At 50.7% G+C, this 11,911-nt stretch overlaps 1 protein-coding gene across 1 annotated transcript; it reads right to left on the bottom strand.

Annotated features, from left to right (window-relative positions):
- Window positions 1-1,855: 1,855 nt before the first annotated feature.
- FOS (Fos proto-oncogene, AP-1 transcription factor subunit) lies at window positions 1,856-5,281 on the bottom strand. The gene is made up of 4 exons (XM_072839347.1): window positions 4,963-5,281; window positions 3,974-4,225; window positions 3,428-3,535; window positions 1,856-3,303 (listed from the first exon to the last, which is right to left on the bottom strand). Exons 1-4 carry the CDS (start codon window positions 5,101-5,103, stop codon window positions 2,662-2,664), a joined length of 1,143 nt encoding a protein of 380 aa, XP_072695448.1. The 5' UTR covers window positions 5,104-5,281; the 3' UTR covers window positions 1,856-2,661.
- Window positions 5,282-11,911: the final 6,630 nt, after the last annotated feature.

Below are 11,911 nucleotides of genomic sequence, written 5' to 3'. Positions count from 1 at the left end.
TATCCCTGTACTCTGTAAGGGGAGCCAGCTGGCTTCCTTACAGGGTATCTCACCTTGTTATTTCAGATCTGGGTGTTAGTTTCAGTAATTTTCTAATTAGTCTCAGCCATATTTAAGGCTACAGAGGGGTGCCTGAGGTTGTTCAGTTGGTTGAGCATCTGACTCTTGATTTTGGCTCAGGCCATGATCTCGGGGTCATGAAATCAGGCCCCACACCCCCACACCCCACTCCGCTCCGGCTCATGGAGCCTGCTTTAGATTTTCTTTCTCCCAGCCCCTACCCGCACTCACTCTCTAAAAATAATAATAATAATAATAAAATAAAGGCTACAGAAAATTTACCCTCTGAACAGCAAACAGGGAGTCTAAAGCCACTTCCATTACTGTAAGACGACGGGCAAGAGTAATATGCAAGTGGTATGGCATATATCTATCAGTGCTCTTAAGAGCCTAAAGTAAGTTGGTTTCAAATGTCAATTATGTGTCGCCTAGGTAGATTAGAGGTGAAAATATCAACCTCAACGGAGCTGTCATTTTCAATTAAAACTTTCAACTTGACTGAGTGTGACACCCCATAACCACCCAGTGATTTTCATTATCACCAAAGCATTGAGAGGCTAGCACTGAAGCACCTCTTCCACTAGGCAGGTGTGGAAGCATGGTCTCTGGCTTTCAAGCATGGGGCCAGCATGGTATCTGAGAGCAGCGGGGAGAAAGGCTCCTCTCTTCATGATTTGTGCATGTGCGTGTAAGGGACCCATTACTAGAGGTGCCCCAGACAAAGGTCATGTTCTTCTTTAAGATGATAAAGGTTCTAAGTTACAGCTCATGTTGACTTCTCCATAATGAGCTATTATGTAACTTTTTATTGACCGAAAGATCAACCATTATTTGTACTGTTGGAGAGATCTCTTTCCAATTCCCAGAGCCAGTTTTCTCTTCCCTCAGTGTAAACTAAACAGCAGGTATATGATCAAGAAATGTCAGAAATTGGAAGGCATTTATTATTAAGGGATAGGACAAAAGCTCTCCCTTTCTTATGAGAATAAAAATAGTCCAAGGAAGTGTATGTTCAAATGGAGGCCTGAGAAACTTTTCTTTTTTTAAACCAAGTATTCAGAGACAGCTTGGCCTTAGGGATAGGGGAAGGAATGAGGAAGTTAAGACTCAAACCTCACTAGTGCAACATTGAGAAAGTCATTCATTCTAACCATTCTTCAATTTGCTCACTCTGAAGGTAGGAGCAAGCCCTCACATAATCTTGTGGGAATAGGAAGCTAAAGTGGTTTGTACAAAACTTAAATTTTGTTTGTTGGGCAGCCCGGGTGGCTCAGCAGTTTAGTGCTGCCTTCGGCCCAGGGCGTGATCCTGGAGTCCCAGGATGGAGTCCCATGTCGGGCTTCCTGCATGGAGCCTGCTTCTTCCTCTGCCTATGTCTCTGCCTGTCTCTGTGATTCTCATGAATAAATAAATAAAAAAAATCTTTAAAAAATAATAAATTGTTTGCTAAAAGTATCCCATTAAGTTCAAGGCATTTCAACTGAACATAAGCACAACTAAATTTAAATATCTCCCCCTTTGACTTGCAAAACAGAGAAGCAGGCAGACATGTTCCCACAGAGCTATTGCACAGCCAACTCCCACCCCAGAGTCTGCTAGAGAATCTTAGCTCGGCCGTGTGAACACATGTATTTGTCAAATATTCCAACATCAGCTCTAGAGTTTCCTTCTCCTTTTTGATAAGGGATCAAACAAAGGGGCGTGTCCCCCTCCAGGAGCTACCCTTCTGGACGAACTGGTCTCCAATCCCTTTCAGAATCTTGCAAAACTTCCCGAATGAAGAGCACAAGGTTGGTCGCATTCAACTTAAATGCTTTTATTGACAATGTCTTTGAACAATAAGCAAACAATGCTTAAATTTTTCATTCAAATTCACTTTCCACATGTCAAAAGACCTCAAGGTAGAAAAAAATAAAATAAAAATATAAATATCTGAGAATCCATCTTAATAAATAAATTAAAAACACAATAAAACGTTTTCATGGAAAACTGTTAATGTCAGAACATTCAGACCACCTCAACAATGCATGATCAGTAACGTTACAATGAACATTGATGTTGAAGAAAAAACTACAGTACATGGATAGAGCTATTTATTTCTATCTACTAGAAAATAAAGTCATATCTTTTCTTAGTTTAATATTGGTCATTGCTAATCAGAACACACTATTGCCGGGAACACAGTAGTTATTGTTAAAATCAGCTGCACTAGATACAATTCGAAAATATCCAGCACCAGGTTAATTCCAATAATGAACCCAATAGATTAGTTAATGCTATGAGAAGACTAAAGAGAAAGAGATAAGAGACACAGACCCAGGCCTGGCTCAACATGCTACTAACTACCAGCTCTCAGATGTGTCACTGGGAACAATACACACTCCATGCGTTTTGCTACATCTCCGGAAGAGGTAAGGACTTGAGGCCGCGCGTGGATGCTTTCAAGTCCTTGAGGCCCACCGCCTGGTGTGTTTCGCGCGCAGATAAGGTCCTCCCTAGGTCTACGGGAACCCTCGAGGGAAGACGTGTTTCTCCTCTCTGTAATGCACCAACTTGGGCAGTAGCACCCTAGGGTGCCTGCCGCCTCCCCTCCCTGCCTGCTCACAGGGCCAGCAGCGTGGGTGAGCTGAGCGAGTCAGAGGAGGGTTCGTTGCTGCTGCTGCCCTTGCGATGAGCGGCCGCACAGCTGGGGAAGGAGTCAGCCTCAGGGTAGGTGAAGACGAAGGAAGACGTGTAGGTAGTGCAGCTAGGAGTACAGGTGACTACGGGGGTGCACAGAGGCTCGGGCTCTGTGGCCATGGGCCCCATCCCCAGGGAGCCACCATGCAGGGGCTCCCAGTCTGCTGCATAGAAGGAACCAGACAGGTCCATGTCTGGCACGGAGCGGGCGGTCTCCGAGCCGCTGGGCCTGGATGATGCTGGAAACAGGAAGTCATCAAAGGGCTCGGCCTTCAGCTCCATGCTGCCGATGCTCTTGACGGGCTCCACGGAGGGCTTGGGCTCAGGATCATTGAGGAGGGGCAGGGTGAAAGCCTCCTCGGACTCCGGGGTGGCAGCTTCGGGCAGGCCCCCGCTCAGATCTAGGGAAGCCACGGACATCTCTTCGGGGAAGCCCAGGTCATCAGGGATCTTGCAGGCAGGTCGGTGAGCTGCCAGGATGAACTCTAGTTTCTCCTTCTCCTTCAGCAGGTTGGCAATCTCGGTCTGCAGAGCAGACTTCTCGTCTTCTAGTTGGTCTGTCTCCTGTATCCAGAGGGACAGAGCAAAGCATAAGACGCGGGCCTACTCAAGGGCCCTGCTCCCGGATACCCAGTCTCCAACTTTCCCCCTAAGTTTGAAAAAGGAGTGACCCACAGGGTCTACCTACCGCTTGGAGCGTGTCAGTCAGCTCCCTCCTGCGGTTCCGGCACTTGGCTGCAGCCATCTTATTCCTTTCCCTTCGGATTCTCCTTTTCTCTTCTTCTTCTGGGGACAGCTAGAAAAACAATTTCCAAAAGGCCAACAGTCAGTAACAAGGTCTGCCATCAGCTGGGTTCAGCCACCCCGGGGTGAAACTGGTCCCTGCATCTTCCCAGCTTCCTGGCACCCCTGCGAGGAAGCCATTTCTAACCTGCACTTGCGGGCTGGGTGTGACTTGCATTTAAAATAAGATCCTTAGCAAGAGAACAAAGAAGAGCCCGGTCTAAAAGCTGGAGAAGGAGCCTATGAGGGAAGAAATACTACCAGAGTATTTCTTGGGGTAGGACTATCAGAGTCCGGCGTGGGACGGAAATGGCTTGGAGCCAGGGTTCCTCGTGGAGGACAGATAGGTGGTGACTCCATCAGTGGCTTCGCCCTGCCCACGGTGCTCCCCAGCTCCACCAATGCCAACCCACGCCCCCTACTGAGAGAAGGTGCTGGAAGAACCGCTCACCTGTTCCACCTTGCCCCTCCGGCCAATGCTCTGAGCTCTGCCTCCCGTCATGGTCTTCACAACGCCAGCCCTGGAGTAAGCCCCAGCCGAGGGGGTGGGGACTCCATACGGGTGGGGGGCTCTGGTCTGGGACGGGGCCACGGAGGAGACCAGGGTGGGCTGCACCAGCCACTGCAGGTCCGGGCTGGTGGAGATGGCAGTCACCGTCGGGATGAAGTTGGCACTGGAGACGGCCAGATCGGTGCAGAAGTCCTAGAACGGAACAGAGGGGGGAAAGCTGACGTGAGGGAGCAGGTTCCGGACACAGGTGCGGCGGGCCGGGCGTCCAGTGCCGCATGCAGCGGCGGAGAGCGGAGGAGAAGCACGCCCCGGACTGCTCGGGGCTTCTGATGTGCCCCTCGTCCTGGAGGCAGGGGGCTCTCCGTGTCCTCCCAGGAAGCCCGCGACGCAGCGCGTTTCTCCTCCACCCTGCTGCTGCGTCCCCGTTACCCCTCCGGCATCACTCGCCTGAAAGGGGGTTTGTTATAAATATCCCTGACGTCTGCGCTGACGCAGGCGCCGCTCCGGAGTCTCCTGAATGAACTCGCTTTTTATCAATGAAACTGCCTTACACACCCGCCGGCTTCACCCTCCTCCCCCGCCCCTCCTCCCGGCTCCGGGCTGCGCGGGGAGGGGTGGGGGCGGGGGGATTGCCGCTTCCCGTCGCCTCCCGGAGGAGCCAGGCGCTAGTTCGCGAGTCTCGGCCTGGGACACGCTGCGCCCCGGGTAATGCCAGGGAGCGCGGCCCGAGGGCGGCCCCAGCCGGGCCTGCCGCGGGAGAGGGGGGCCGATCCTCGCTAGGACAGCGCGCGTGCGCCCCACCGAGTCCGGGGGTCCCGCGGTAGGGCAGCTTCCCCCCCGACTCGCCTTCCCGAGCGTCCCGCCCCGGAGTCTCCGCCCTGGGGTCGGACCCTGCCCCGGGCCCCGCGGCGGCGCGAAGCCAGCCTCACCTGCGCATTGACGGGAGAGCCCATGCTGGAGAAGGAGTCGGCCGGTGAGTGGTAGTAGGAGAGGGTGTCCCCGGCCGGGGACGCGCTGCTGCAGCGGGAGGAGGACGCCTCGTAGTCGGCGTTGAAACCAGAGAACATCATGGTCGCGGTGAGTCTGGGCCGGGGCGAGGGGCTGAGGGGCGGAGACAGGCCGGAGCTGTGGGGCAGAGCTGGGTGGGAGCGCGGTCACTGCTCGCTCGCTGCGCCGCGGCCGCCGGCTCCGTCTCGGCTTCTCGGCTGCTCGCTGCAGATGCGGTTGGAGTACGAGGCGCCGCAGCACCGCATTTATAGCAGCATTCTATGAATGAGCCCCCACCCACGTCATGGGCGCAACCATCGCGGCGCCAGGGGGGTGGCCGGCCGACCTGCGCACGCCTTCGGCCTCCTTGCCGCCGCCGCCGCCCCCGCCGCCCCCCACTGCCCGTCTTAATGTGGTCCCTTATCTCCTGAGCGATCAGCAATTTGGGTCTCCGGGGTCCCGTGGAGCCCCCGAGACGAGGGACTCCGGGGACGGCTCCCCCCACGACCGCAGGGAACGGCCGTGGAAACCTGCTGACGCAGATGTCCTAATATGGACATCCTGTGTAAGGGGGGACGGATTGACGGGAACTGCTCGCCGGCTGCAGCCAACACCGAGGGTGCAGCGCGGGGGGAGGCGGGGGCCGCGGCCGGGGGAGGGGAGGCGGGAAAGGAGAAGAACGCGAGCGAACATTCGCACCTGGTTCAATGCGGACCCTTGTTCCCCGGGCGGGGTGGGGGGATGGGCCGGGAGCGCCTTTTTACCAGTATACGGCGCCCCGGAAATGTGCTGGGGCTCAGGTATGGGAGAAACAGGTACACAGCCCGAGGGCTTAAGCCTCAGCCCCAGAAGGAATGCGCCGCCTCCACCCCCGCCCCCGGCCATTCCGGATTCTACCCTGATTCAGTGCACCCCGTGAAAGCAGACCCTCAAGCCCCCAGTCCGCAGCAGTACTAGGGCTGTTACTGCATTTGGAAGCAGAAAAGTCGGGAAATCCGAAATAAGGGAATACGTACGCTAACCTACTTTATCTACGATGTTGGGTATTTTAATTTTAATTGTTTTGGTTTTTTATTTTTAGGGAAAAAAGCGCATTTTTTTTTTCTCGGCCATACTTAGGGACATTAGCGATACCGTCAAATCTGAGACGCTAGCCAGTGAATATTGGGCAGAGCCTCCATGCAAGGATATCTGATGGGTTCGTTTGCCTAGTTCTGAGCTGGGGCCCGGGGAGTGGGATGCGATTCCGGGGGTGCTATGTGGACAAGGTGGTCAGTTGAGGGTACCGGGTGGAGAAAGTTCCCCGGGGGAGCGCAAATCCGAGCTGGGAAGTTAGACGAGGCTCGGTTCCCCCAGGAAGCTGGGCTTACTGGCTGCCCACAGCGGGTGATTTTCCAGCGCAGACTTGGGGGGGGGGGACCGGGGGCGCTGGAAGGACTGTAGCCAGCAGCTCCCAGGAGGGAGACCTCGGCCGCTGTGGGACCTCAGGCGCGGCTCTGTGGCCTGGAAAACCGGGTTGGGGCGGTCGGGGGCTCGAGCGTGCGTTGCACCCCCAGAGACCCCCCCAGCCTCCTCCTCCGCTGCAAAGGACACCTGGGGTCACATTGCCCCAGCCCGGGTTCCAGCGCGCGGCCTCCTCCGGGGCGCGAAGTCGCAGAGCCCAGCGGAGCCCCCGTGTGCCTTCCCCACTCTTCCGGGCCCCGGGCTCGCGGTGGACCCCTGGAAAGGGGCGAGGCGGGACTAGGGCCGCGGGCGGATCCCTCGGGGCGCGCGGGGAGCCGGACCGCCGACCTGCCTCCCGCCGCCGCACCCCGGAGCCAGGCGATCCTGCTATAGATAGTAACAGGGAAGCGGCTGTTTACAGCAACACTGCGCCGCCAGGGCTGTCTCCAGGCGACGCCGCGCGGCCGGGCGCGCCGTCGGCCGGGCCAGGCCGCCCTCCCTCCTCGCTCCCCCGGGGCCTCGGCCTCCCCGGCCCCGCCGCGGCCACTCCCGCCGCCTGACATCATCCTCCGGGTCCGGGGGCTGCGTGCGGCTCGCGCGCGGCTGTGCGCTAACCTCCATTCTTAGAGATGAGAACCCGGCGGGAGCTGGGAGGGCAGGGAGGCGGGGATTCGTGGAACTGGGCCACTTGCTATTTTTGCATTCCCTGTCACAGGCAGAGGTGAAAACAGAATTTCATCATTGTATGTCACTGGTTTATGTTGGTGGGAATTCAGGCGCTTTTTTTTTTTTTTTCCTCACTTAAAAAAGGAGAGAGAAGGAAAAACACATAATACATAAACACAGACTTCTCGGAGGTGCCCTGAACCCTAAAACAATTCTTCGGCTTTTAGTTCTCCTAATTCTTTATCTGTCAGGCTACTTCACTGTCCTTGATTATTTAATTAACAAAAAAAAAGTTATGAGAGTTGAGAGCAAATCCATCTCTCTTCTGATTAGCTCCGACAAAATAGGTCAAGCTTTGAATTCCTGGGTCTGGCCTTGCCTTCCATTCATAAATGGATCTCAGGCCACTTAAGAGAAAACCTAGAATGATTTTATTTACTTGTCCTTTAGAGTTTGAATCGGCTCAGCCCAACACCTAAAGACTGTGTCAAGATTTTATATCCAGGATTTATCCCATATCTCACTTTATACTGTCTTTGTCAATAAAAGGAAAAGGGTCTTTGGATGAGCCTGTGTCCTCCAGATGGCTTAACTCTTTCCTTCCTTCCTATGACCAGAGAGTTGGAGAGTTAATAAATCCATCCTCTGAAAGGACAGAACCATGAATTCATAATTCTTTTATTTGTCAAAGAACTACTGAGAACCTCCTATGGCTGTGCACTCCTATGAGTGCTGGGGGCTGGCATTTACTGTAATGAACAGAGTGGACCTGTTCCTATCCTCAGAGAGATTCCAGTCTTGGGCAGAAGACTGAAAAATCAATAGAGAATTGCAGAGCAGCAAGCAAGTACTTTGACAGAGGTAAGGACAGGGTGCAATGGAATGCAGAGGAGGGCCTGAAGACCAGTATTAGAGGAAGTGACTGTAGTCCAAGAGATGGGACCCGGATCCACTGTCCTCTGGGAAATGGCATGATAAAGATGGAAATGAAAAAAAAAAAGAAAAAAAAAAAAAAAAAAAAAAAAAAGATGGAAATGCCAGAGCCTCTGAAACTGTGATCATTCTAATGTACTCTCACATCTCAATCTACACATGATATCCATTTCAGGACTGCAAAATCACATTTTTAAAAAATATTTTTATTTATTTATTCACGAGACACACACAGAGGGGGGAGAGAGAGAGAGAGAGAGAGGCAAAGACACAGGCAGAGGGAGAAACAGGCTCCATGCAGGGAGCCCAACGCAGGACTCGATCCTAGGTCTCCAGGATCAGGCCTTGGGCCGAAGTCGGTGCTAAACCACTGAGCCACCCGGGCTGCCCACAAAATCACATCTTTAATAAGGAGCTCACATGGTGTAGCCGTAAAATAGAGGGAAGTCAGAATCAACAAGTGAAATTATCTTTGCCATTTGCCAAGGTCAGAGTGACTTTGAAGACAGATGTGCGTGTGCCTCTGTGAGCGCAGTGGTGCCTGCCAGCAGGGCAGGGATTCTGTGTTCTGGACAAGTCTGAGCATATAAAAACCAAAACTTATGCAGTTTATGATTATCTGTGTGCAGAGTTCCTCCTATTTGGGGATCCAAAAGTGAAAAGGAGGATAGAATTCCATATCTGATTTTAACCCCAATTGAAAACAAATCTATCTTTCCTCTACAGTTGTTCCTTATCAGATGGAGACTTTTCCTATTTTGCACTTTTCTGGCATTTGAATTAAGAGACCTGACCCACATCAAGCATTTGTTCAGTAACTCTGGAAGTCACTGTACATTGTTTAGCCTGGTGTTATTGCAACATTAAGTGAAAGGCTGCTGTCTGTGCCGCCTACGTAAATGCTGCCGCACACAACCCGTCCCCAGCATGCAGAAGTAGTTATTTATTTGGGGAAGTGTGGTCTAGCGGTGAAGGGTTGTGGTCAGAGCACGGGACCAGAAGTCAGGAAGATGCGTATAGCAAAATCAACTCCTTCAGGGACTTGGGGAAGTCGCTTCCTTAGACTTGTTTAACATCTACATACTTCTGGCCTTTGTCTTTTTCATGTACTGATATTCACTTAGCACCTAGCACAGTGCCTGGCCCATAGTAGGTGTTCAATAAATATTTATTGAATGGACAAGTGAATGAATGAACATCTTCATCTAAGCAAGGCAAATATTGTTCTTTATGGGTACTTAGAAATCAATGGAGAAGGTTCTTTGAATCTTTGGAAAGGCTGAACAGGCTGAGTCTTTTATTCTTGGGTATGAATAGGCAAAAATTGGGAAAGAGAAAATAACAAGATGTTAGGGCTATTTTCAGCTGGTGCAAGCTCTAAAGAACACCCCAGCAGTTCGTGATGAAAGATCAGACTTGCCCTTGTTATTGAGCCCCATGATAAAGACAGCCAGTGCCCATATATAAATGCCACATTGTCTGCAATGACAATCACCATGTTACCACCACCCTCTAATTTATTCATTCTAAATGTCTGGACCCAAGGAAGAGAAGCATTCCACAGTTCCTGCAGGACTCACACACACATGACACCCATGGAGGGTTTTAGGGGTCAAGGTTACTCACCCTATGGCTCAGACAGTGAGCAAAATAGACTGCTCCTATTTTAAAACAGTGGAACACAGGATTGCCACCACCATCTACACACACCACACACACCACCACCACCGCTACCACCGCTGCCACCACCACCACTAATTAGTACTAGGGATTTAGCCTCTTTGGGAAAAACTTCTCCTTCTGAACAACTCTTGGCTCTTTGACAGGAGATGATGATTCAATGGGATCCCCGTCCTTCTGCTAATGTGAGCATTTAAATAAAGCTCCGTGTGGACCCTGGGATATACTCCGTCTGGAGCTGAGGAAACGGGAAGAGTTATGGTGCTGAAGGACACCTTTCAGCCCAAGCTTGCAGCATTTCTCACTACAATCAGCATCACCAGACCCTCATTGCCAGTCACTCTGACATGTCTGCATGGGCAGACAAGCTAGTCCCCTCCAGGTTCTCAGCTCCTCAGATGTCCTGAGCTGACTTTCTGCCGCTCTGGAGAACTTAGCTCCTGGAATTCCAAAAGAACCCCATCTACGTCATGAAACCTACAGGACAACAACACACCCAGACCTAAAACTGTGACTGCATGACTCCCATCCAATGGGAAAAATCTCGGAGTCAGCAAAGGGTAGGGCCAGGGATGGCCAGAATGGGCTGGCACATGACGTGCTCCAAGGTGTTAAGACATCTCAAGCATAGTTTACGCCATTTTATCCACTACCTTGCTCAACAAGAAAGATCTTTAAAAAAGACAGTCATAAATTGTGATGCCAAAAAAGAAAAAAAAAAATCCTTAGTCTAAACCAGGAAAATCCCGACTGGTATGTAAGAATTCAGAGTTACACTGCCTGCTGATCTAGAGTAGAATTTCATCCTCAGATATGAACACTTTTCGTCCTAGTTTAGTATTTGACTCTGTCCTACAAGAAAACTTCTAGTTGCAACTCCCAGATGAAGTCTGATTTTCCCCACTAATATCTTACCTGGGTGGCCCTGGGTGGCAGTGAGTTCTATAAGAGATCACTGGTAAAATCCCCCAAAATGGCTACTGAAGAATTCTACCTTCAGACTCTGGCCCACCCTAGACTGAGAGGTAATCAATTAAGACGGAGACAGATCGCACACTGAAAAGTCCACTTTCCTACTTAATGGGGCTCTGAATTAAATCATAACATTGATCACTAAATCATAAATCCCTCCAAATCTGTTTAGTGGCCAATTCACAGAATTACACTTAGAAAAAAAAAAAAAATCTACACTCTTTACTGAGATCCACCGAGTATATGACCCAGCCTCTGCCGAGTCCTCCAACCTCATCTTAAACCACTTTCCCTCATTTACTCCACTCCAGCCACACTGGCCATTTTTCCGTTCCTCAAATATGCCAAGCTGGGTCTGTAGGACTTTTTACCCATTGTTTCCTCTTCTCCCATGGTGACTCTTCCTTCATGTCTGCTCAAATACCAATTCTCTAGAAAGCCCATCCTGCCCCCCATCCAATGTGGCATCCCTCAGCACCTTCTGTCACATTATCTGATTTTATTTTCTATCTAGGACTTTTCACCATGGGACCCTGTTGGCTCATTTATATACTTTTTCATTGCCTTCCTCTACTAGGCCATAATCTCCACGAAAGCAGGGACCTTATCTGTCTTTTTCAGTAGGAAACTATCCTCAGTGCCTAGCTTCTTGACACTAGAAGGCACTCAATAAATGTTTGTGGAAAGAATGAACATTAAACAGAAAGCTCAAGCTCATCCTCTATTGTCCATGTGGCTGAAAAGGCAGCACAGATTCTCTCTTTGGATAAGGGAGCTTGATGGGCGACTTCTGACCTGTACCCTCCACAAGTGAGCAGAACCAAAATCCTGATCAGGCATAATGATTTAGATGCTTATAAACCCCATGCATACACACTCATTCTGAGAAATGTACAGACCCATCTCATTTGCTGTCTAAATGCTTCTACTACCTGTTATACAACGACCCCATCCAGAAACACTGATCAGCACAGCAAGAAAAATTCCATCTAGGGCAGGTGAGTCCCCAAGTCCTTTCTTTTTCACAACCTCAAGTTAATACCACAAGCGACTTCTTAGAAAATATTTGGGCATTAAAAAAAAAAAAATCAAAAGAAAATATTTGAGCATAAAAGTTAAAAACCTTTTTTTTTTTTTTTTTTTTTTTTTTGTTTAAAAGCACTAAGAATCAGGCCATAATAAAATGTTTATGGCCCC

This window comes from Canis lupus, chromosome 9 (assembly GCF_048164855.1).
Source record: "Canis lupus baileyi chromosome 9, mCanLup2.hap1, whole genome shotgun sequence".
Taxonomy (NCBI): Eukaryota; Metazoa; Chordata; class Mammalia; order Carnivora; family Canidae; genus Canis; species Canis lupus.
This window is presented reverse-complemented; position numbering and strand designations above follow the sequence as displayed.

Bases quoted from the DNA above. Each gene is read 5' to 3' on its own strand.
- FOS (XM_072839347.1), bottom strand. From the start codon at position 5,103: ATGATGTTCTCTGGTTTCAACGCCGACTACGAGGCGTCCTCCTCCCGC. The intron at 4,226-4,962 runs GTGAGGCTGGCT...GTTCCGTTCTAG, and splicing joins GCTCTCCCGTCAATGCGCAG to GACTTCTGCACCGATCTGGC. The intron at 3,304-3,427 runs GTAGGTAGACCC...CTCTGGATACAG, and splicing joins TGACTGACACGCTCCAAGCG to GAGACAGACCAACTAGAAGA.